This window comes from Cydia amplana, chromosome 11, assembly GCF_948474715.1.
Source record: "Cydia amplana chromosome 11, ilCydAmpl1.1, whole genome shotgun sequence".
NCBI classification, from domain to species: Eukaryota; Metazoa; Arthropoda; class Insecta; order Lepidoptera; family Tortricidae; genus Cydia; species Cydia amplana.
This window is the reverse complement of record NC_086079.1, coordinates 16070389-16097860: the sequence shown is the minus strand read 5'-3', so window position 1 is coordinate 16097860 and position 27472 is coordinate 16070389. Positions and strand designations below refer to the sequence as shown.

The 27472-nt window shown below is 35.3% G+C and overlaps 1 protein-coding gene across 5 annotated transcripts in view; it reads left to right on the top strand.

Moving 5' to 3' along the window:
* Positions 1-27472, top strand: part of LOC134652059 (tyrosine-protein phosphatase Lar) — a 633608-nt gene that overhangs the window by 336732 nt on the left and 269404 nt on the right. For all 5 annotated transcript variants that reach the window (XM_063507207.1, XM_063507209.1, XM_063507205.1 and 2 more), the window contains exon 5: positions 12982-13081. In XM_063507207.1, coding sequence (XP_063363277.1) covers positions 12982-13081 — 100 coding nt within the window. The remainder of the gene's footprint in view (positions 1-12981; positions 13082-27472) is intronic.

Genomic DNA, 27472 nt, shown 5'->3' with positions numbered 1-27472 from the left:
TAATTCTTAGGAAGCGAAGGGTCGGGGGGGATGCAATACGAATGATGCGATCCTGCAGAAATCGAGGAAAATCTTCAAATATTACTGGCTTATGCTGCTTACATTACCTATCAAGATGTTAATTAGTGGTTAGAAGGCGTCATGCTTAAAGCATAGGTACCTAACACATATTGCATTTGCTCTCGGAGAGCACCTTATTATTTTTTGATAACCATTATAACTTTGTATAATGTACTCGTATAAGAACATTTTTATAGTTTCGACAACCCTACATTTTGGTTGAAAGCCGAATGGCAACGCATTTGCGGCCGTGTCAGCGAGTCTCGTACAGCTCGAATTTATAACACATAGCCGAATCCGCGTGATTACGCATAAATGTCGCTAGTTTAATTACGGTTTCTAAGCATTTTTACACTTTCTTGGGTCCACGCATTTATTTTGTGTAGCTGTATAAGCCTATAGAGCAAAAAGGTGTTGCCAAACGCTTTTATACGACGGGTGGACCCCTCTGAAACCTTTATACGACGTCTATATGAACTTTAAGGCCGTGCATCGAAAAATAACAGGATCTTAGAAAGGTGGCAGTGGCTAGCCCCGGAAACAAACAGTAGTGATTTTCGGATATATGTTTCTTGACTATATGATAAGACATTTCGTAGTAGTCGAAACACGAATGCTTAAAATTTTCTCGATAGAAAATAAATCCAAACTTACGTGTTCATTTTTCGGTTTTAGCTTCGTGCAACTAGAAAACACATCCATATCCAGCACAATCCACCTTACAGCAAAGGTTTTCATCTCGTCTTAACTTTCAAAGAACTAAATATTAACTTATTATCCTTTACCGATGGATTTATTATCGATTTTTGATTTTATGAATTCAACAGCAAACGCCCATTTTACGCAGTTCGGTTTCTCTTTCTGTCATGCGTCAAAGTCATAAATGCATCCTTTATGCCAGTAATGTTAGATGGCCGTCGTGCCTCAAAGAGGTAAGACCTATGTCACTTCGCGCAGCGCTCCGAATTACGTAAAATTTTAATATCCAATAAACGTTGAGTCGTAACTCCATTGAGTAGTAACGGAATCGGAGGTAAACCTATGATGGTGCCTTCTTACAGGCCTATACGTTACGCATGTGTGCGTTTTTGCTTAGCTACGTCATGCTACGTCGAAATCTATACTCTTTGTCAGTTACAACGGGTTAGGAAATTTCGACAGATATTGAAATGTATCGGTAGCTGTTTGGTATTTAGCCATCAGAATCTAACCGTAACTTTTTGCCTTATTTTTGTTTGAAAATAAAATATCTATAAGAATATATTTTTTGCTTTTTTTCTATTGTAATGATAAAAATAAATCTAGTATGTTTCATGCTCAAATAATTTAAAATAATTGAATAAATATTAAAAACTAATTGATATTATTCGTTTTAATTATTATATTATTAAGTTTGTTTGATTAAAATATTTTATTTCAATAATACGAAAAGTTATTATATTTAAGTACCACTAAAAAAGGTCTCTACTTACAAAAACTCACTTGCACGGGCCGGGGTTCGAACCCGTGACCTCCGGTTTGAAAGTCGCACGCCACTACAATTTCACATAAGTAATTTACAATGACATGATACCGTGGAAAAAGTGAATATTACAATGTACTGTGTTACTATCATTTTATAGTTTATTTTGGCTTGACAAGGAGGAATGAGAAAAACGTGCAGAGCGAGAGGACTAAATCTCTCTGTCCTTTTCTTAAAGTAGCCAATCCTAATTATGACATCTGTTTTGATATTAATTCTTTGAACATAATTTGTCGATGTTCTTTTTTATATCATCGAGAAAGATTTTTATTAAAAAAATGTGTTGAATTTATATGTTTTATTTATGTTTTTATGGCATAAATTTCATTACTTTTGACAAATTTTGATTGTGATGACAAACGATTTGATGTGATGTGTGAAACGAACCATGTGATCAACGATTTATCTAATAAAACTTCATTTAGTCGAAAAAAATAGTTGTCTACTACCGGGTGGAAAAAAATTATGGGCCCTGGAGGGAAAGTGCCTTAAAACCTTAAGTTTGCTCATTTTACTTAAATGAAACATTATTGTTTTTTAAAGAAACAACTGCATTCAAAGATTTTTGAAGTGAAAACTTCTTTAGCGGCGCTAGGCACTTTATGAGGTGGGGAAAAAATGATAAACTCGAGACAGCGTAAGGCGATCATGTGACCGTAAGGTTTAGATGGCATTTAAATCAATAAAGAAAAACTCAATGACATTACATGAAAAAGGTTATAATCTTGTACGGGCTGAAATACGAGGATCTCACAGTATTATAACTTTATATCACTCAAATATAATTCAATAAAGCTACATCTTGATGAAATCGCTAATAAAAGTGAACTCTAGTACTGGTGAATAAAACTCAAAATATCATGACCAAATATATTTAGACGCGAGGTCTGCAAGGTAACTTTACAATTTCTATTCGAATTTTAAACAATTAACGCTATAAATTTGAATTTCGAATTTTAAACAAGCTCACTGACCAGCAATTTCGGAACCAAAAGTTTTCAATAGAAAGGAGGATGGGTCAATTATACATAGTGCTGCAGACATTTTGGACTAGTCATTGAGTTTTCACTTCTGTCGGCACTCCCGGAATGCAACACGTTGTTTTTTTAGGGTTCCGTAGCCAAATGGCAAAAAACGGAACCCTTATAGATTCGTCATGTCTGTCTGTCTGTCTGTCTGTCTGTCTGTCCGTCTGTCCGTCTGTCCGTCTGTCCGTCTGTCTGTCCGTCCGTATGTCACAGCCACTTTTCTCCGAAACTATAAGAACTATACTGTTGAAACTTGGTAAGTAGATGTATTCTGTGAACCGCATTAAGATTTTCACACAAAAATAGAAAAAAACAATAAATTTTTGGGGTTCCCCATACTTTGAACTGAAACTCAAAATTTTTTTTTTCATCAAACCCATACGTGTGGGGTATCTATGGATAGGTCTTCAAAAACGATATTGAGGTTTCTAATATAATTTTTTTCTAAACTGAATAGTTTGCGCGAGAGACACTTCCAAAGTGGTAAAATGTGTGTCCCCCCCCCTGTAACTTCTAAAATAAGAGAATGATAAAACTAAAAAAATATATGATGTACATTACCATGTAAACTTCCACCGAAAATTGGTTTGAACGAGATCTAGTAAGTAGTTTTTTTTTTAAACGTCTTAAATCGCCTAAATACGGAACCCTTCATGGGCGAGTCCGACTCGCACTTGGCCGCTTTTTTAAATTCGCTTAGTCGCGCCCGGGAATCGAACCTACTTTTTCCACACTGTATAAAAGAACACAAATGCTTTTCTTCTGGTAACTTAAATGTTCTATCTATCTTGGTGATATGTCAATGCAATCAAATAATCTGAAAAAATAATAATAACCCAATTTATGAATTCCGTTCCTTCAGAAAAATGCGAAATGTACGTACAATTTTTAGGGATATCGTACTTTTCCCAGAGACAAATTTAGTTGGCTAAGACACATTTTCACTGATTTGGGGTCTGTACTAAAAATCTAACATAATATGATAAGGACTTAATCGTTTTAAGCTCAAGAGTGAGTTTTCCTAAAGCTTTTTCTAAAAATTATGTCTTTATTAACGTTAGGAGTGCACTGCAGCATGTCAAATGTATGCCAAAATGTCAAGGGAGAGAACAATAAATTAAGTTTAAATTCCACTTCCACTCATCAGCAAAGTGATATAAGTATATCAGCAGTTTAAAGTTATTTTAGATTACAAAATTAGCGCATCAAAAAAATCAAAGTGCATAGAAAAAAAATCTCCTGAGTCATAATAAAATTGATGTCTCTTGGGTCACCAGAAAAGTCACCAGGGAGAACGATGACCCAAATCACATTTAAAAGAAAATGTAAATTTTGTGTACTACCTACGAACATTTTTCAAAAAACTATGTTTTTATAACATATTAGACCCAGGATAGATCTAATACCTCTTTTCGTACCCCGGATAAAATGGTCGGCGACTAAAAAAGTAACTGAAACGTTACGTTATTAGGTTCACGATGCCGCGTTGTACCCTTGCCTTCGTTGCGATATGTTTGGTAAGTCAGGAGACTTAAAAAATGAGCCATGATTTTGGGACATATTAACAAATATTTTTTTGAATATATATTAATTTTAGCGGACTTTAATAATTTACCAGTTAAATTAGATGTAAATACCTTTTTAGTTAATCGTTAATATGATATATTAGTAGCAGTAAAACACTTTATTGTACAAAAAGACATATAAAACATGAAAAAACACACATCCTTCGTATATGGTAGAATATATTTTTCACACTTATAAGTAAAAACCAAAACCGATACGCGATTGGGATACGCTCTTTTTGTATGGGATAAAAAAAAATTCTCCTGGGTCACCAAGAAAAATCGACATATTAAAATAATTCAGTTCGTTTTTAAGTTCTAGTCAGATTGACTTTTTGGTTATTTGAGATAAATTACAATAACGCTTAGATTTGAAAAACATGATTTTCTATTTTGTTGCGATCGACCCGGGTAATAAAAATACGGCGAATTTGAACTTTTGTTTGTTGTCGTTGTAAAATGTATTAAAAAATAATGTAGGCACCCCTGACAATTGAAATTCAAAATTATCCAGAAAAAGCGGCCAAGTGCGAGTCGGACTCGCCCATGAAGGGTTCCGTATTTAGGGGATTTATGACGTATTAAAAAAAAACTACTTACTAGATCTTGTTCAAACCAATTTTCGGTGGAAGTTTGCATGGATTACCATGCAAACTTCCACCGAAAATTGGTTTGAACAAGATCTAGTAAGTAGTAAAAAATATATGATGTACATTAGTACATCATATATTTTTTTTAGTTTTATCATTCTCTTATTTTAGAAGTTACAAGGGGGGGGGGGGACACACACATTTTACCACTTTGGAAGTGTCTCTCGCACAAACTATTCAGTTTAGAAAAAAATGATGTTAGAAACCTCAATATCATTTTTGAAGACCTATCCATAGATACCCCACACGTATGGGTTTGATGAAAAAAAATTTTTTGAGTTTCAGTTGTTCTAAGTATGGGAAACCCCCAAAAAAAATTTTTTTTTTTCTATTTTTGTGTGAAAATATAATGCGGTTCACAGAATACATCTACTTACCAAGTTTCAACAGTATAGTTCTTATAGTTTCGGAAAAAAGTGACTGTGACATACGGACGGACAGACGGACAGACAGACAGACAGACATGACGAATCTATAAGGGTTCCGTTTTTTGCCATTTGGCTACGGAACCCTAAAAATTAGTGTTTCAAAAAGGCACCCTGTATTCCTTACATACCTAAATAATCTCTTATTCAATAAAACATATAATTACTAAACACTGTGATTTATTTCAAATAAATGCAAATCGATCGGATAAAAGATATTAATACCTACCTATACAACAATGAATACGAGTACAGTCAGCTGCAATAATATGTTACACACCGAAGGCCGTTTTGCGGTAGATCATGTTAGATCTTATTTGTAGAGCCATAAGAGCGTGTCACATATTTTTGCGGCCGTCGAAGAGTAACATATTATTGCAGGTGACTGTACCTATGAAAAATTCGAGGGTTAAAAAGCATTTCAACCAAAGCATTTATAATAATAACGACCATGGACGCCTGCAACCCCAGGGTTATTGTAACCCCATAACAATAAGGTTGAAATTTGCATTTAGTGACCGCAAAGTCAGGTGAGCGTAATCAAGTAAATCTGTTTTCATCATATTTTATCAAAAATAATCTCTTTTCTGTTCTTGTGCTATTTTCTTATTATCAATACTCTTAACTTATTTTTCTACTCCAGCACTTAAATGTGTCAATTAAATGACTGACAGTGATATCTAAAGCAATGTCATTTGAATGATTTGTCTATAGGCTCATAAGATGACTGCTAGCAGTCATCTTATGAGTATAATACAACTGCTTTATTTTTTTTTAAAGATACAAGTTCCGATCATCTTTTTTTTTAAATAATAACTCAATTTTTTTTAAATAATAACTCTTTTTTTTTAATAATAACTCTTTTTTTTTTTTTTTTTGCTGCAGCTGTCATAGAAAAAGTAATGTATGCAACAGCTCATAATTGGTTCTTAAAATTCTCGGGTCTTTTTTTACAAAACTCGACTACGTCTCGTTTTGTAACTTCGACCCTTGAAATTTAAGAACCCTTATTATATCACTGTTGCATAAACTACTATATGCTATATACGCTGCTGCTTCTATGATGTTAACATCTTCCAAAACAACAATAAATATGCAGGTTTATGAATTAATTATTTTATTGTTTGCTATTATGAACAAGTAACAACGCCATCTGTTTCAATTTTTTCCGAATTTAAGTTTCTGGCCGACCGCAGCGACCACGTATAATGGTAGTTAACTTCTGTAACGTTAGATGGTGCTAAAAGGTCACACAAACTTCACGTGCGGCGCGAATCGTTTCCATGTGTGCGTGTTAGCGGGGAGGGAATAACTAGCGGGCGTGGTTTACGAAGCGCCAGACGCGGCTGCAGTAGGCCCTTAAGCGATAAAAACTAAAATGATAGGACTAAAATATTACATGGGTTATTTTTTAAGATGCGCAAACAATGATTTATTTTTGGCCTGTAGGTTCACTGGTAGAGAAGACCTCTTATAACCTAACGTCTGCTATTGTGACTGTATATGTTTAGTGTGAATAATAGTTTGGATAAATGATAATAAATAAATATAAAATGAGATAGAAATATATGGGAAAATTGAAATGAAGACCAAATCGAAGATAAACATAACCCGATCTGTATTTTCGGAATACTTTTTGTGAAATTTAAACGCGATGTTCTTAACCTATAAAATATTTATATTCCAGTTATAAAATAGTTAAAAATGCATGACTGTTTCAGTGCAATATCGCTAACAAACTAAAATATTGCCTCATGAATATGAAATAATGTATAAATATTTTTCCAATCCACATAACTAACTATAGGATGTAGGTAGCTCTTGTCAAATAATCCTTAAGCCCAGCAGTGGGATGTCTGTTATTCTTATTGGCTAACAAATCAGAAGGAAGCAAGCCAATTGAAAGAAAGAAAGAAAGAAAGAAAGAAGGAAGCCTTATTGTTAAGAGAGGCACATAGTGGCCAATAACTATATATATAAGACATTCTTACACAGATTGACTAAGTCCCACAGTAAGCTCAAAAAGGCTTGTGTTGTGGGAAAAACTATAGCAGTCACCCTATATGCTCGTAATATGTATATTACACTGGTGACAATTAAATAATTCAGAAGTCATTCTAGTTTGAGTCGGCAATTATATAAGTCAGTTTTAGTCCGGAACTTTGTTTCTAAATTCTATACAAAGTGTTCCGTTTTTTGTCGTGAGTGTTCATTATAAGCTAGAGTGCACAGCATTTTGCATACTTTGTCACCCATTTTTAAGGTTACAGTTAATGTTAAGTATTTTCTTCATTGATATGCTAAATATTGCTTTACTCTGTTTATTATTATGACTTACTTATACCTACCTCATTTTCCCTAATTCAGAGCCCGTACCATGAGTCACTGACAGTGTCAAAACTGACATTTACGCTATCGAGAACGTAATTTACTTTCTATACATCTCGTTTGCACTAATATGCGAGTACGAGCGAGTTGTATAGAAAGTAAATTACGTTCTCGACGGCGTTTGTCAGTGACAAACTGATGGTAGCCGTATAGCTTACGATATTCTTTCAACTAAAAAGATGAAAGAAGTGCGCCCAAATCGCGTCGAGAGAACGTTGTCGGATCCTTCTTTCGACCTTTTACGGATCTATCTCTCGACCAAATAGGTGAAAGAGAAACGTAACGGTGACTTTCTTACGACATAACTTGCTAGTTGGGTTCTTCATTGATATGCTAAATATAGTAAATATTGCTTTACTCGGTATATTATTATGTACTTATACCTACCTTATTGTCCCTAATTCAGCTTCTATCCTACCGCTTCACAACAGCAATAGGTCTATTAAGCACATAACATCGTAATACCAGTCATTTAAACTAATCCGTCTAAACTACGTAATTAGACAGCTGTCTCTGTCGCACCTGCGGATCTAGAGGCGCGCGAAAAAGACGAAACATCGGAATCCCCGTGTAATCCCTCTTGGAAAATGACGCGAGATATGACATTTAGGCATATTATGGGGCTTTATTCTGAAATTAATATTTGACGTGTTGGAATGATATCGGAATTGTATTATAGAACCCGAAAACGAAATTCTTAAATTAGATGAAACTAAATTAGATGTTAGATTTTGTAACATGTTTGTTACAAAGAAAATAGAGCGTTTATAAGGTTTGTTTGTATAACTGCCACCTACTCACTCTTAATTTCTTTGTTTTAAAATTTTTAGCAACTAAAACTAGTACCAGACATAGATATACTCGTAAGTATGTTACTTGAATGTTTATGTCAATCTTATGTTATTTCGGAATGTCGTTTTAAAATGAGAGCGTAACTTTCTATTGTATGGCGGCCGCTAGGTTCGTGTGCCTCAAGAACTCGCATTCTAAAGCAATCACATTTGAGCGATAAGACCGCCTCTTGTTTACCTCTATTTGAATTGCTATATTGATTGTATTGTTTTCTTTATTGATGTGTGCAATAAAGAGTATGGGCCATCATCATCAAGGATCATCATCATCATCATCATCAAAGAGTATGGGCCACACTAGCGTCTTTTGAACGTCGACGTCTAGTCAGCGCTATTGAAAATGGCGTCGCTGCGCAGTTGCGTCAACTTTGCGTCGCGCAGCAGCCATAGAGTTGACTAGAGGCCGACGCTCGGCAGACGAGTGTGGGGTGGTCTTTTTGTATTGTATTGCACTGGTATGAAATAAAGTTTCTGAATTTGTCCCCTGATATTCCGCAAAGCTATGGATTACCTGACGTGTTGACAGGCTGCCAACATTTGTTTTAACTCACGCGATACAATCATATGTTAAACACTCAATCTAGCTAATTTGGATTCTATGGGGTTTGGTTTAAAAGCTATAGCGTGCGTATAACGCATTGTTTTATTATTGGCACGTGAAATTGTTGAAATGATGAGTTATAATGATATTACCTATTCAAAACAATAATTTTATAAGAAAACATTAAACACTTGACGATCGTTAAAATTCCCATAAAAAGGTAACCCTTATAAAATAGGACCAAATGAAGCGTTCAAACTTTCTAAATCTCAACTTGATTTGATGTGTGACTATTAATAATAAATAATAGGTAATAGTAATAAGATATTACTCTCAGGACACTAACGGGTACCTAATCTCAAATCAATATTAGAAGATTCACCATTCAAGGGTCGTACTTGATGTTATAGTATAAAATTATATTCAAAATTTTTAAAAATGTACCTACATTGATTTAATACGAATATAAAACTTTTATTTTAAATTAAAAACTACATTACTACTACTTGTTAAAAATACAAATAATTACTTAATTTTGGTACGCACCCTCAGTAAGAGGCAAATTATTAAGTATATTAACTGACGACGCCTGATAGCTATTTGGGGCAATGTTCACCCAGCAACCCACTTACTTATACCTGACCATATCTAAATCTTATCTCGTTGCCATAAGGCTCACGAGTGTCCTGCGTTAGCGATGGTCCATCGATCACTACTGATGCCGGATGTCGCATCTCCGTCTTAATTACTTAACTTATGATGGTAATGGCCTGTTAATTTAAAAGTTAGGACAATTAATTTATTTGCAGTAACTTTGTTGTACAAGGCATATAAATTAGCTAACACTGCATTTCAATATGTCTATAAAAGTGAAAAGCTAGAGAGGCTTCGTTTAGTAAGCTGCCGAGATATACTTGAAAAACCATATAACGTGTGTGTTATTTTTGTTGAATATGTTACATAACACATTTTTTCACTAGCACATCTCGCAAAATATTATTATTTATTTTTTTAGCAGTTCTTACACTAATAAGTAACGCATTCAGTTTGTTTTTAGAAAAGCATTTTTTTATAAATTACAATTCTTAAATCCATAAAATTTCTTATTCTCAGCGTTGGTAAATCGCGAGTAACTCTGATTAAGACAGGGCCAAAAGCGTTGCGACTGAACTTCTACTATATAATAACGAAGTTATATCACCTAAACCAATTCTACTAGGTTCTATGCAAATAGCGTTATTCGAAGCATCGCCGGTCACACCTGGTCCGTTCTTATTGAAGTTATAAGTTGTGCAAACTGCTGCAGACTCCCTCCTATCATTGAATATTTAGTTCGGGAGGAACTATCTTCCTCCGAAATTTATCTCCGGTGCGCGAACTTTGCTTATTTGACGGAATTGGAGGGACCTATGTTCAGGTTGGTGTCTTAATTTGTAGTGGCTTGTTAGGTTGGGCCTATGGCTTTTAAACTATGATATACTTGTATACTATGCATATATTATACTTATGCAATTTTGTTTGATTAAAGTTTTTTAACAAGCAGTAACGTCTGCGAACTATGCTATTAAGCTTAAAATAAATTTAAAAGTGGCAGAGCGCTGCAGTATCGATCCGGAGGCCGTGACTTCAAGTCTTACCTATGACAGTAATTTTTCAACTTGTAAATTTATTTTGGTTGATGTTTAACAACGTGGCTTTCCGGTAAAAGAAAACACTGTGAAGGTCGTTTTTTTTTAAACGTCTCGTGATTGACTGTAAAGGCTCTCTTAAGTAACCTTTGGACATCTTATTTATTTTTTACTGCAAGTATAGGTACATATACCAAACCCTCTTGTCCATGAGACACCTATATTGAATGAGTAACTTATTATTTTTGTAGGCGGCTAGTAAACTACGAGCTTTACTTATCAGTGTAAATAAATGAAATTGTGACGGTAGCGGCCGCAAACGAAATACTTTTCTTTTATTAAATGCTCTAGACGACGTCCGCAATACAATTTCTCAGCGGATACTCCTAGATACAATATTGGTCTCTCTAAACTAAAGGCGTATCTCACTGTAAGTGCCATTTTAGTAATATTACAGGAGAAGCGATTTTGTGTCAAAATTTGTGTTACAAGGAATTTCGAACAACATAAAATGACACACAAGAGGTTTGTGTCACAGTTTTTTAAATTAATCAACAGTAAATATATTTGACATTATTATGTGTTACTTTCGAGAGTTTCGAGTTATCATTTTGTACTTATGAGGTATATTTTTCAATAAAACTAAAAAAACTACCCCACATACAGTATTCTACTTCTAAACTTATTTCAAATTCGAGGAGTTACAGTAATATTAAAGATCCTTAACGTGATTGAAAATACTGTAATATCATTTTTATAACAATAACAAGTCCGTTTAAGTGCAAATGAACATTTTAATCAACTTGAACTGATTATAATATGGAAATTTTAATTTTAGTCAGGACATACAGTAAAATGCCTTACAATATGTCTAGCATTATAGTGTATGTGCACTCAGAACCGTAAACTCTCTGGACATACCTTAAAATGAACCTGGGTAGCATTTTACTGTATTTCACTTACATCAAAATGTTTCCCAGAGGGTTATACACTTACAGTAAAATGCATTTGAAAAACTTCGAATTGGTAGTATTATCGATAAATATAGTTTTATGGATCGATGGAGCATCATAAATTATGTACGATACTGTAAAAAACCGAAAATCACAAAAAATGGACTTTCAGTGTTATGCCTCTCAGGTACGGGACTTAGTCTTATTAATTTCAAAGACTTGGAGTTTTGGCGTTCGGTCTACGTCTACAGTGAAACTAAGTAGGTTACATGTTTAGGTTAGGTTAGGAATTCTGCCTGAATGGAAATCTGTCTATTTTAGCCAAATACTCGTACTGTACCGAATAGTTGTTACTTAGTATTCTGTGTAGGATTGGATTGGAAACTTGTGAAGTCTGTTCATGGCGCGTTTTGTGGTTGATGTGAAGAACATATCAACGTACATAGGTGGTTATCTATCTTTCGTTCTTTTGTGGAAAAGTAGTAGGCAAAAATTTAGTATGTGTCATTTACACCTCAGTATTTACCGAAGGTAGTAGAATAAGGCAACAAGTAACAGTTAATCAGGTACCGTAACCTGCCACACGTCCGACCGCCTCGGTGGCGATAAGCGGTCTGAGGATGAAGGGAGCAAGTGGATGGCAATCTACCCATATTATTTATTTATTTATTAACACTCATATACCACAGTGTATTTATGAAAACGCATTCCAACTCCTACAGTCGAAAATTTGTTGTCTCTCAGTGGCCGACTGAGTTACAACATGGTTCCTTATGTTTTCAGGTGTAAAGGAGGAAAATCGACGTCCATGATACTGGCTGCAAACGATAAAAATGTGTTTTGTTGAGAAAAAACCCGTGCATATTAAATTGAGACGAACGTGCCAGTGCAGTGTTACCCGACACGAGTGCAGTTGAGAAGACCAAAATAGTGCTTATAACAATGGAATATGGTTGAAATTCCACCGCCGCTTCAACCAAACTGTGCTTCCAAATAAAACTCGCGCAGTGAAACCCTTTTTGCTTAGCTAACTTTTCGCCCTAACCTAACAAATAAAAAAATATCGTGTTTAAATCGTTGTAAATATTTTAAAAAATCTTCATCGTCTACGTGTTTAAAATCTTATACAATTACTTAAATAAGAAATAAAATTTCGAAAAATTTTAATCATCGAAGCGGTTGTCGTATTTTTGTGATATAATTAGGTTTTATTAAGTGGCAAAAACTCGGTTGTGATGTGTATAGTTTCGTTAGTTGAATATAGACTTTATCGTAAGTAGAATAAGGTTTGGTATTGGATGTCGCGCGCGCCCGCCGCGCGGTGATGAGGGGGGCGGGGCGTGCGCGTTGTCACGTGTTTGCTTGCGCAGGCGCGGCGCGGCTGCGGTAAGATGCGAGAGCGCCGCTCCCCGCTCCACCGCATCGCTCTACTGTGCTGCCTGATCTTCCTGTGCCGAGTGGACGCCTCCGGTGAGTTGATGATTAATTTTAACTGTGGTGAACCCTCATTCGTTGATGAACGCCCAAACAGGCGTGTATGAATTCCGTAATAAAATGCTTCCCATCATTAACCTTTTCGACGCCGTGTCAAACACAAAAGCTGTCACGCTGACGCCACGTCACCACAGTGTCAAAACTGAAATTGAACTTTATGCATATGCACGTAGGTCTATGTTGCTCTGTGGTCTGTGACCGATCAATCGGTCTTTGGCATTGAACCTGCGGTGCGGATATATCGGTCATTGGCGTCCAAAAGGTTAAGCGTGCGAATCAAAGAACAGAAGTATAGGTATTGCATTGTCTAAATCTAGACATTTTCTAAGTACAAATTTTCGCTCAGATAATTCTTAAATGACCGACCTCACTGAAACCTGCCGCTGCGTATACGCAGATGCGTCGTGTGCGGCGTTGTCTGGGTTGTGCCGTGGTGCAAAGTAGGTACATACTTATTCGTAATAGCCAACTTGAAGCGAACGGCTAGTATACGAATTGGTGTCTTGCAGTCTATGAATCAATATAGAATTTCCAATATCGTTAATCTCGGGAAGAATCATCTGTCCCTTTCTATATTGTCTTTTACATTAACAGATATTGTGGACTTTATTAGTTTTATTATAACTCTAATTCTGTAAGCGTATGAAAGTGTGTAGAATAGTATGATGGATTATCCAATGTAGTCATAATTAATAAAATGTCACAAATAATTAACGAATGAGGGTTTACGTTTGTAGTGTTATGATTAATTAATTAATTAAGTGTAATTATATTAAATCCTGTGAAAATGGGCTAGCGATGAAACGACATTATTTTCTATAATACCTACTATTATAACATAACAAAGATTGTTATTATTACTAATAGTTAATAAGGTATATTGTGACTGATGTACCTGAATAATTAAATACAAATTTCATTATTATCTTTAGGAAATATGTTTCGAAATTACGACATAGGTATTTGAAGAATATTGGAAACATTCTTGACCTTAGTTTGTAAAAAGAATAAATCAGAAAAATGTACCTGAAAATTTCTGGCATTTTACGAAGCAGTATTTATATATCTGAATAGTGTATGACCGAGACCAAGGTTTCATCTTTTAAAATATTTATTATTATATCTTTTGATCTAGTTGTAGGTCACGAATATCGATCCGGACAAGGCAACAAAAATATTGGAACACAAATTTTACGAATTCATTAGAACGTCAAGATATTAATATCTCTTAGGCAACGTATATATTTATGACCTTGACAATTACTTCTGAATTAACAAGTTTAAACCGTTCAAAATACTTTTATGAAAGTTCAAAGTTGTCTGTTTTTACAAATCTGCATATTTCCACCACTTACGGCAAATTGTTGACACTCAAAACGCTCATGGTTAAATTTAATAGTGGTTCCGTATGAATTTGCCTCTCATATTCGAACATTACCATAGAGGAGCGTGGGGCTCGAATTAACATAAAACTCCTACCAAAAATCCCCAAGTCTACCCTATCCGCATAATTAAATGTAACACTGTTTTATCAAAACGGGAACTGAGCGGTCTGTCCAAATTAACGGGCCTGGGACTGATTTTTGAAAATTATGACTCGCGTTTAACCTCTATATGGAAATGAGAGGGAAGTTTGTTAAGTTTGACGCTGTTCATGAAAAGGAAGGATTTTAACCCGTTTTACTTAAAAGCGACGCTAGGTATACATTTTTGTGGACAAGTGACATTGACAGTTGTCTTACTTTATAATTTTGTAATACGCGTACAGTTTTTCTGATCATCTTCCTATCTTGGCAAATTATTAATTGTGCGTACCGTACCGTACCGTACCGTGCGAACTGTAAAAATTAAGGCACTAAATGAGTGCATCCTAAAGTTGGAGCGGAACCCTGGTCGCGCGATATACTTGACCGCTTTTTGGTTACGGCAATACATTACGCCGCGAGATTAAGGTCTGGGTAATATTAGGCATACTTATTGTTGTTTTACTTCTTAAATTGTTATAATGCCAACATTAGGGACACGCGGCGCTTACATTTGCATAAGCGAGCAGTGGCGCGGCTGCGCCGGCGATAAAACGGCCGCCGTCGAACTTATGAACGCAATTAATGAACCAAATGATACAACAATGCGCCCCGCCTCCAAATTACACTTTTTACCAACATCCCAAACCAACCAACCATCAAATCTGGACTTTAATACGCCGCAACAAGCCTCAATCTCGATTAAACCGAATTTACAACCCAGAAATTGGTTTATGTCGGCACATGTTGGTAAGAGTAAAAAAGATTTCGCATTCAATGTCTTTACGACACCCTAAAAAATATATTAGAGACGTGACTACCCGTCGATCTCGATTACGACTAGAACGATTTAAAAGAGAAAAAAGAGTGTTCTTCATTTGCATTTTAACATGCGCCAGGGGATAGAGGCTCTGAACTGTCATATTGTGGGGATCGGGTGGTAGAATTTATGCATGTATACAGATGAGCCAGTTTTCGGGTGGACGGAACGTGTGGTATTGAGTTGTGCCTCCAAACTATCACGGCAATGTTTTAACGTTTTGCATGGAAAATGCAATACGACGATCGTATTCCCAAATAGCAATTTTGTCACAAATTTACAAGCTAATAGAAACCTTAATAAAAACTTTTGGTCGGAGACTTATTTCTCTTTGTCATGTACACAAGATGTGCTTGTTATGTGTTCAAATTATGTAAACGTTTATTAAGTGACAATAGTAAACAACTTGTTTACTCAATTATTATTACAAAATGGCGCCCGAACAATTGTAATCAACAACCTTATTTTAACAGGCAAAAAAGGTACTAAACGCTTGTCGGTTTTTTAATTGATCGGCTAAAGTAAAAATATTAACACCCTTTTAATCTGACCAGAATATTAAAAACATCGCATCGTCGATACACGTCAATACGAAGACTCATGACGCCATGTGTGTCGACGAGCACATACCTAATCTAAATGCTAATATATCTACGTCAGGACTGCAAACATCTTTGCTTCTTACCTCTCGTCGTTAAAATATACTTTTCCTCTTCCGCATGTAACATGCCAGAATCTATCTATCATGTTATCATTATATGTAAACATAGTATTATTCTATTTTTAAATCGGCTAAATTTAATTCTTGTTTCACACGGTAATTGGAACAGCTATTTTTCGTCTCACATCTTAAATAAGCCAAATTGACTGAAATTCTAGTTAATGTTTTGAAGGGCCTGGTGATTTATAGTAAACCAATTTATTAAGATACTTGTTTATAAAATAATTTGAACTTTATTTCAATGTCATAAAGCTTTTGCATTATAAAACATTGCCCAAAAATTAGATTGGTTCTCTTAGCTCAAGTACTAGTTTCAAATTTCGACTAACACTTCGCACGTCATCATAAAAATGAATGAGATATGTTTGTTTTGGTTAAAATATTCTATGCAAAACTGAACCATATTATAAAGAATTAAGAAAGGGCGGAGCCCTACAATAAATGGCTCATATAGAAAAACAAAGACGATTAGAATAGGACCGGCCATATGCGGGTCAGGCTTGCGTTCCGGGGTTCCGTACATTGCACGGGTTTTTGGCAATCTATTTTTTATATTAAACGTGAGTGAAATATCTAAACTATTTATCCTAAAATTATAAAAAAAGGAATATATTTAAGATTCTTGCAATGAACTCTTTTGTTTGATATGCAATGCGATATAGTTTGAAGATATTTAATTTGAAATTTTCTTATTTACTCCCCAAAAACGGCATCTATATTTAAAATTCATTTGTTTACAATACATGTTTGACTTTGAGTCACAAACTTACATATGTGTGCCAAATTTGAACTTAAATAATCCAGTAGTTTTGGAGAAGGTAGATTGTGACAGACGGATAGACGAACGCACGGGTGGTCCTATGGGGTTTCCGTTTTTGCCTTACTCAGTACGGAACTCTAAAACAAACTGAGGTGTCAACCCACAGCCGTCATAATAATATTTTAAACCACACCCATTAAGTAGGTCAAGTTGGACCTTATTTTAATTAGTAAATAAGGTTTAATTTGTATGCGATTATGAAGTTCAGCATTGGTTTGAGGTATACCAATGAGGGCAAAGGAACTGGGGATAGCGGGGAAGCGTCATGGCATGGTAGGGATGTTTATAAGGAATTGCACAAGCATTTTCTTGGCCTTCAGCAGTCCGTTGGAACTGGTTCAATAGTGTAGGTGGTTAGGTTAATCTAGGTTACCTATGTTGTGTCCTGGCCTGGACTTTGCTAGAATCTTATGATGCTGGTAGAGTTTGGGTTGGAGCATGATATAACGTAACTTGTTGTGGGGTTTTATTTTATAGTTTTAGAAAAGTTCATTTAATTTGTGTTAATTTTTGAGGGTTTTATTGTTTATTGGTTTGTGGATTAGACAAGCGCTAGTATTTTAAATTTGTACTAAGTGGAGTCTAAACTATTGATCAATAGACTTAATAAGATTATAAAGTTTGTGTTGTTCATAGTGCCATTCATAGTGAATTTAAATTATTTTATTTGTTTATTGATTTGTGCTCAGACAAGCGCTAATGTATGTATTATATATTGGTGAAGTTTAGGTTACAAATCAATAGATTACTAAAGGTTTTAAAGTCTTGTTCAGTTTTCAGTGCAATTTATTAATTTGTGAGTTAATTGTGTTTAATATATTCAGTGTTTTGACTTGGATTATTTTAGTGATATTTAACACTGAAATGATCTTGGTTGGAAGACTTTATATATTAATTTAAAGTAGTTTTGCGATATATTTCACAGCTTTCTTATATAAATTATGGGGTAGACAGAACAAGTTCCAATTCAGCACAGTGCTGGGTGGTTAGAGAGATAGGGCGGGTAACCAAACGGTGTCAACTACAGCCCTAGTTCACTAATTGCGGATTTTTGATAAATACCAGGTGGGACCTGGCAGTTCCTGCGTTTATTAAGACAGGTTTTACCCCTGGAATCTGGACGATTTGGGTTGTCAACTACAAGGGCGGATCCAGGATTTTTTTCTGGGAGGGGCACATGGGGCAGTATAGGGGCAAAAATAATCAACAATAACTGTTAAAAATAAAGTTGCAGTATTTACCTATATAAAGGTTAAATAAAACAAAAGATTTACATAATTAATAAAGATAGTTTTCTTTTATGTTTCCTGCTAAAGATGTCCAGCACTTCATTAGCGTTCATTTTTGTCGCAATGTCTTGATGGATGTGCATTACAGCCAGTCCATTTAAACGCTCTTCTGTCATCCTGCTGCGAAGATATGACTTTAACCGGCGTAAGGTGGAGAAAGATCGCTCGGCAGTGCTCGTGGTCACAGGAAACGTGCACAACAATTGACACAGAGTTCTAATATTCGGTAGAACCGTTGCTCGTTTGTAGGCATCTGCTGGAGTCTTTGGGATATTTTCTCTCATCTGTTGCCATATTTTTAGCTCTCCCTTCAAAGCTAAAAAACAAGGAAGGTCATCCTTATATAGTTCAGCGCCTCGCAAAACATCCTCTATATCTTCATCGCTGAAGTTATGGGACACTAACTTTTGCAACTGTCCGATTGTTTGGAGGGGAGCGCTAGGGAACCTGGATGACATTTCGCTTAGCAAATAGTCTAAAAAAGGAATATATACTGAAAGTCGGTAATATTCTTCAACTGACTGAGTCTGAATGTTCGGCCGATTTGTTTGACGGCCGGTGATTCTGCGGACCGTGATTTCTGCACCAATTTCGTTTGCGATCGTCTCAGCCTGATTAAAAATTTTATTGAATGAGGTCGTGCTATTTTCACGTTGTCTCTGCAGACTTCCTGTGGTCGTATTGATAAGCTGAACTGCAGAGAGTATGTCAATTGCAGTGGCTTGTAATGATCGAGATAAGGACAGCGTGATTCCTAAAATATCAGAAAGGATTACCAGGCTTATGAGAAATTCTGACGACATTATTGATTGCAGCAACGAAAATGGAGATGTAGCACTCCTGGTTCCTTGATCAGCCATTTTTTGCAAAATGTCAGGTAGACATGGCAAGACGTCCAAAAATGTCAAAACCGCTTCATGTCTTTCCACCCATCTGGTCTCACACATTTTTTTTAAGATATTTTGTTTTTCCTTAGGCAGTTGAGTTTGCATTTCTTCTCTGAGGAGATGACTGTATTCGTTGAGCTGACTCACGAAAGAAAGTTGCTACACTTGAGATAACTCCTACGGCATTTCTTATGCTGGGTACGGTGCAGGCTGTACTGAGAGCTAAGTTGAGTCGGTGGCTTGCACAGTGGGTAAAAAGGGCTAAAGGCTGAATGCTGGATATCCGTGCCTGAACACCTTGTATTTTACCGCTCATGTTGGCTCCTCCATCATAGGCTTGACCCCGGCAAAATGTAATGTCCAGATTAAGGCTTTCCAACGCCTTCAAAATATGATGAGCAATATTTTCACCACTAAGTTTAACAACCTCGACAAACATTAAAAAATCTTCTTGTATTTCATTTGTATCTACATCAAAATAGCGAATACAAACGGCTAGTTGCTCACAAATAGAAACATCTGTGGTCTCATCAGCTATAATGGTAAAATATTTAGACCGTTTAATTCTGTTCACTATTTTGTTGCTGATCAATTCCCCACAGTATTCTATTAAGTCATTTTGTGTCGACTTGCTAATGTAGGAAGCGTTTTTAGGACACGTTTTTACATGGTCACGCAGTATCTCATCTCCAGCATCGATTCGGAACTTCAACAACGCTCTGAAGTTGCCTTCTCCGTGTCCGTCAGAACTTTCCGATTCTAAACTACCATCATCCCTGTGACCTCTTAAAGGTATGTTTTGCGTTCCACATAATATAATTGTTTTTATAATGGGTATAAGTTTTTTACGATTCTCTTCAATAGTTTTCATTTCGTGGTATCTCATTTGGACAACAACATCCATTGTTTTCCCCTCCATCACATCCAAAAAATTTTGAGAGGCTACTACGTTCTGTTGGTGATATTTCGTACCCTCGTGGTGTGTGATCGTTTCGATGGCCTTTTTATATCGAAGCAGTGGTTGCGACACCAATCTTCCCAGCTTCACATCATTCATGCCCGCTTCACATCGGCCAAAAAGAATGCACATTTTGCATAATCCGCCACCAGCAATTTTACTATATGCAAGCCATTCATGTCCCTTTAACCAGCCCATTTGAAAAGAACGGTTCTTTTTTCCCTCACGCACAAGTGGAAACTTAAAGTCTGCTGTAGGTTGCCAGGTATATTTCAACCACTGGTACCTTTCTTCGTCCGTAAGAACTAATCCGTTCTGCTGGTTGATTAGTAGTGTACCTAAAAATAAAAATAATTAACGGTTTAGATATATAGAAGTCCTACATGTCAGCTGTTTGTGTCAATTGTGTTCACTAAGGTTTATTTTCGATTAAATGTATGTATAGTGATATTTGTTGACTTGAATTATATATATATATAAAGGAAAATCTAAGGAAAATCGGCCGCCTGATATGTTTTTGTAAAAACTTATTTGAACTTCAAAACATATTTAAATAACCCGCTGTACTAATTATTCTACCTACTTTTACTTTTATATAGTAAATATAGATGGTCAAGCAAATCTTGTCAGTAGAAAAAGGCGCGAAATTCAAATTTTCTATGGGACGATATCCCTTCGCGCCTACATTTTTCAAATGTGCCGCCTTTTTCTACTGACAAGATCTGCTTGACCATCTATAAATGCTTAATCCGTAACATTAGCTTATGTAGCTGTTAGCTGTTGTCGTTTATAAGCACATTGTAATATGCCTACTTGAATAATAAACTATCTTTATCTTTATTAATTAAGTTTATTAAAAATTATTATTACACAAAAGTATTAGTATTAGTTTATATCAACAAAGTAAGGTCGCGAACTGGACGCACGCGATGCGCGGCGCGGCGAGTGAGTAGTGGAAGCCATACGAGCCCAATTTCAAAGAAAAACCGCAAATCGATGTACAGTTTAGCCATTTGGCACACGCATACTGGAGGTCAAAACAGAATTTTTGACCGGCAGTTCTTAAAAAAAATCCCTTAGGAGGGGAGTGCTGACTTGCTGAGTCTTTTTTTTAATGCAATTTCTTTTTTAGAAACCTCTCGTGTATGGTATTATATGAAAGGGTTTTTAGAGGCGATTCTAAAAATATAACACATTATTACATTACAGTTATTTTTTTTATTAAAACAAAAATTATTTTCAAAACATAGGTAGGTACGAGGTAGGTACCAAGTTTGGGCTCCTCTAGATACTATATGGTTGACAATATACCACAAATGATACATGATAATATCCTCATATCTAACCCCAAGAAAGCAAATTAGAAAATAATTTTAATTAGAATTTATTTAAAAAAAAATTTAATATTTCTAAGTGACACAGTTCTACAGCGAAACGTATTGTATAAAAGACGAAGAGGAAGAAATATAATTTTTATCAAAGATACTAACCTTGGTATCGAAGTTGAAAAATTTTGGGCCAAAAAACTAGTTTTCTGGTCATAACTTTTGTGTTATGTAATTAGTTTAATATTAAAATCCTAGACACGTTTTTAGGGTTCCGTACCCAAAGGGTAAAAACGGGACCCTATTACATTACTAAGACTCCGCTGTCCGTCTGTCCGTCCGTCCGTCCGTCCGTCCGTCCGTCTGTCACCAGGCTGTATCTCACGAACCGTGATAGCTAGACAGTTGAAATTTTCACAGATGATGTATTTCTGTTGCCGCTATAACAACAAATACTAAAAACAGAATAAAATAAAGATTTAAGTGGGGCTCCCATACAACAAACGTGATTTTTACGTCGGGCGGGGTCAGTACTTGGATGGGTGACCGTTTTTTTGCTTGTTTTTTTGTTTGTTTTGCTCTATTTTTTGTTGATGGTGCGGAACCCTCCGTGCGCGAGTCCGCCTCGCACTTAGCCGGTTTTTTCGAGACGTCAAATACGAACCCAAATATGTAGATTTCGTATACGTAAGGTAAGTAAGCATATGTAAGGTAATCCATCACAGCAATCTAGTTACGAAAAATTGTGTTATAAAAAATAAAAAAAATAAGTAATATTCATTTTTTTTCGAAATCAATTAGCCAAAAATGGAGATATAAGATTTATTTTATTACTGGATATACAAGATTGAAGAACCGATTGCCGTTTGTCTTATAAATCTATCTGTAGTGCAAATGTAGGAGATTCGATTCAAATCCTGTCAAAAATCGATAAAAACCGCAGGTACCTGCTACCTTACCTAGCCCATTAATAAATACACTCAACCTTATCTTCAAAAGTCCATAATTTTGGAGAAATAAGGCAAATCAGTTTGTTTAAGTACATAATTGGCAAAAATACAAACATGACGTGTTCTATAGCTCTACACAAAATATGGAAATACACAAAGATTGCGATACTCACCTATATCTCGTTCCTGCAACATGTAACTAGTGGAGGCTGATGCTGCCGATGGATTCGTTGGCATTGGTGTAGTTGCCGCAAGCGTGGATGCACATGAGACACCACCAAATTCAACCCCTTTCCCTGTATCTGCAACTGCATCGTCGGTTTTTTGTTTTTTTGTAGAGAAAAACGCACTTATGCTCTTTTGTCTTTTCCTGCATTTATCACTCATTATATAAATACAGTAATATAACTTGTTACTCGATGAAATCACTTTAATTTTTTGCTTCACAATATTTTGAGGAAACAACGTCAAACATACAGTACGGCTCCTACGATTGTTATCAACTGGAACCAAATGTTGAGGATAAGTAAGTACGTACCATGAGCAGGTATAAATAAGCGCACAAGTGTGCTGCAGATGTCTTGTAAGTAATTCCATCCAAAAGAAGGACGCCTTGGCTTTGTTTATTTACAAACAAAGAGACGCGACCTGTTACTTGACGCGTTCGTCCAATGAATGAGATCTTTCTCTTTTACTCCAATTAAGGCGTAATTTGAGTGACAGAGATATTTGCTCGAAATTTAAGATTTTTGGTGTTCGTAGTAAGCCCTTAGAAAGGGCAAGAGTTTCGCTCATGTTCTTTCTGTTATTTTATGCATATATTTTAACAACGCTGATAATTCGATTTATCCGTACTGTGATGGAAAGTCCACAACCGTCTGGGGGGGGCACGTGCCCCTGTGCCCCCCCCCTAAATCCGCCCTTGGTCAACTAGGCTTCTTAAAAAAGCCAGGTTCTAGTCCAAATATCCCGTATATTTAGTATTTATATATTCACTTTTATATTACCCTTTTCCGGCTATATATCCGCTGTCCCAACCCCCTGTGTGGATATATTGGCCAGCACACGAGGAATAGGATCTAGACTAAATCGAGCTTCCTCACTCGTCTTAGTTAGCTGTAGACTAGAGATTACTCATTGCACATCGAGTAATTACGCGAGTAAATTAAATGTGTATCCCGGGATACTAGTTTGCAAATATATCGGTAGATTAGTTGGTTAGTTTAGCTGTTAGGGCTAGGTTTTATATTTGTTTGGCTTAGGGAATCTAGGATTAATCTAGGTTTATAATTTTAATTTAACAAAGCCATTAGATATTCACAGTAGATAGCTAGGTTCCCCTTCGATACATTTGATATGGCTATTTTTATTGTATATTACGATTATAACTATGGGTTTATGGGTTAATTTCAAAAAAGCTATAGCTAGGGTGTAGTGTGGGGTTAGGGATTGTTAGGATATTATTACATATACTTATTTATGACTTATTGACAAACTTGACTTATTTACTTATGACTTTAAATATATTTTGGTCCTTTGCAACAATACTGGTAGAAATATATTGTGGGAAAAACTAAAGTTAATAACCACAATATACTGTAGTATTGTAGAGTCACTTTGCTTATGAAAGAAATATTTATTTTGCCTGTCCCTTGGCAGTCTGTATGACGATTTCATTCTGTTTTCTACAGATCTGTAATTTTCACACTAGGCCTTAAAAATTACAAGGTCATATTATTATTGAAATATATCAATGAGTGGTTTGTCCGGCTAGGTCGAGGCAGATGCAAGACCGTAGTTTATTTTGGTTCGAAAGTGAGATTCAAAATGACTACAGCTAATGTTTGGATAATATCATTTCATTGTATATTAAAATACGTTTACTACAAAATTGCAGTATTCTGGGGAATTAGAGTGGATCAAATACAGCTGCTCTACTACCAGTATTTTGTTATGTTAAATTGTCCCTTTGATGTCCTCTCAATGTAGACGAAAAATGTCACAAAATAATGACTTGGTCAAATGGTGAAGTAGGCCAGTCATTATAAAAGATGTCCCTTCTGGACCACAAAATAGTTCCTTCCGAACTGGGGCGGGGATTCTGACCTGCAACTGGATGATGATCACGGGTGTCGCGGAGGCGGAGCGACATCTATACCCCAAAAACAAAAATGTTTGTAATTGTGACATTTATTAGAATTCATTCTGACATTGACCAACTGACTATTACATATGACAGACTTTACTTACTTTGACATACTTTACTGACAATTTTACTATGACATTACTTGGACATACTTAATTATGACGTTTTACTATTGACTTTTTGTTTACATCATATTACAGACTTAGACTAAGTCTATCATTACTAAAACTTGCAATATTCTTTCTTACAACTCGGACATATTTTATTCTGACATAATTTACGGTTTAATAATTATTTGACATTATTAGGATTCATAACTCTTTCCTTATATGCGAAAAGGATTTTGGTTACTATTAGCGGTTGCGACGAAGGGTTCTACATAAACACTAGACGATCATTTGGCCAATTTACTGATCCAATTCAAGATATTAACTTATTTAATTAGCTTTTTAGGTTATTTACATTATTTTATAATTATTAATAAAGGTATTTAAGGATTGCGGCATTTTAAAGGGTTTTAGAATTTTAGATTTTCTTATTGGAATTTTTAGTATTTTAGGCTAGTCTAGGTCTAGCTAGGTAGGGTAAAGTAGGGTTAGTTGAGTAGAGAGGTGGGAGAGTGTTACACGCACAGCTGAAGCATCAAAAACGACACGTATTTTCTTTACTTAGGGTAGATCAATCAAAGCAAACGGTGATGCGTGATACGAGCTTAAGGAAGTTATTCGATATGCTTATATTTTATAATTTTTTATTGATTGAAGCGGACGGCTTTCATGTAAAAATAAGTTAAAAGCGTTGGAAGCTTTTGAAATACGGAAATATGAGGACAGTCTATTATAATACACAGTATGAAAGATAGAAATATAAGAGAAATGGAATCAACACACCTTGTGTGTAGAATTCATTGTAGGATAAAATTTAATATCATTAGGTGGATAAAAAAATACTTTTGAAAGTCAACAACTGCATTTATAAGTTTGTTCAAAGTTAAATTTGCTACATTCTCCTTGTTTTAAACTTGCTAACGTGGACGACGTTGACATGTAAGTAGTCCACGTAGCGTAGCTACTGATGCGAAAACGGCAACTTTTTAACTTGTTACCTTTTCTATTAACTTCTTAAATGCAGACGTTCATCAGCACACCATTCTATATGTTTATTCGCCACCAGATGTTGTCAATTTTATTCCTCAAATTGTCCAAATGTTAATATTGACTAGGTAGTCTTCCCTAATAAATACTCATTTTCATCATAGGCGTTTTCCAACGATCTTCACAACATCACAACCGGGTCGTGTTTTGACTTCTTCGATGGTTACTCTGCAATCTTGACTGTTGAAGTCTTCTCTTAAATATCTAAAAATTTCGATACATACTTTGAAATATGATTAACTATTTATGTATTCGTATAACCGTTAGTCTATTTAGTAACGTCACTAGATTTGAACTAGCATTACTTAATTGTCAAACAATTATGGTTTTAAATACAACAAATCAGCAATATCTTACCTCAATTAATCACGTCTTACATACAAAACTTTTCCCCAAAATCTTTTAAGGTGCTTTCTTCTTCTTCATATATATTATTTAATCTGGCTTCTCTCCGTTACATAAATAATACATATGTTACAGAACTGTAAAAGTCTGGAGCACAGTAAAATCTTATACGTCTGGTTCTGGCTTGAAGAACAATTCAATTCAAAATATACTTTATTCATGTAGGCCTTGCTAGGCAAGCACTTATGAATAGTAACTAGGTATTACATAGGTACATATTATCTTAATCTAATTATCAGAGCAATTTATTGATGTTAATATTAATCCATAATAACATTGGATTATCATACTGATCAAATTTAATACTAATAATTTCACAAAAAGATCGTCAAACATAAAAAAAATTGTATAAAAAATACTAGTCTAGAATTTCTAGAATAAAATCTAAATGTCAAAAAAAAAACAACAAAAGAAGTACATACATCGGAATATCCATTTCCTCATCATTAATCAAATATACCGAATAAATAAATAATCATTCCGAATAACAATTAATCCCACGTTGTATTATCATTCATGTAGTCTTGTGTGGTATAATAAGCTTTAGAAATAAGTTTACGCTTTACATAATTCTTAAATTTATTAATAGATAATTCAGTAATATGGTTTGGAAGTTTATTATAAAATCTTACACAATTACCCCTGAATGATTTTTTTAATTTTATGGAGCCGAGTGAAGGGCACTCCGAGCTTATGTTTATTTACAAATATTTTCCGTAAACTCGTTCTATTTCTTCACTCGTCTCGCCGCTGGTTTAACACTTAATGTATCAGCGAAGCGTCCCCGAAGCGGTCCCGTCATCCAGATCTCATGAATATGAATGAACGATAATTTCAGCCTCTTCTAGATAACTGTTATTGTTATTCTGAATAGCGAAATTCCATATCAAACATTTGTAGCATCATTTTGTTGATTTTAAGCTTCCGTTATGAAAATGAGTTGTTGTGTTTTCGAATTTGGAATTACTTATCTGGTAAACTTGGTCAATTGTTTTAATGTTGTTCACGGTATCTCTTATAATTAATATCATTAGACATTGAAATACCATTCGCTTTTCGGTAAAGGAAGCCTAATAAGGGAATTCGGACAGGCTCTTGGATGGAAGGTCAGATGACAGTCACTTTTCTAACATACTAGTATTTTCTGCGCTAATCGTTAGGATTATGTTCCTTGGAAAAGCGCTAAAATTAAAATATGACCAGTTATTTACGATCCAAATATAGCTAAGACTACCAAGAAAGCACATACAGGTACAGTGCCTCTGTACGTTACTAACCATCGCAAACGTATGGTCCGATTTCCGATCGGAATAGACAGACGTGTCAATGTAGGGCAGCCGGGAATTCACTTGTACACGAAATTCCGTCA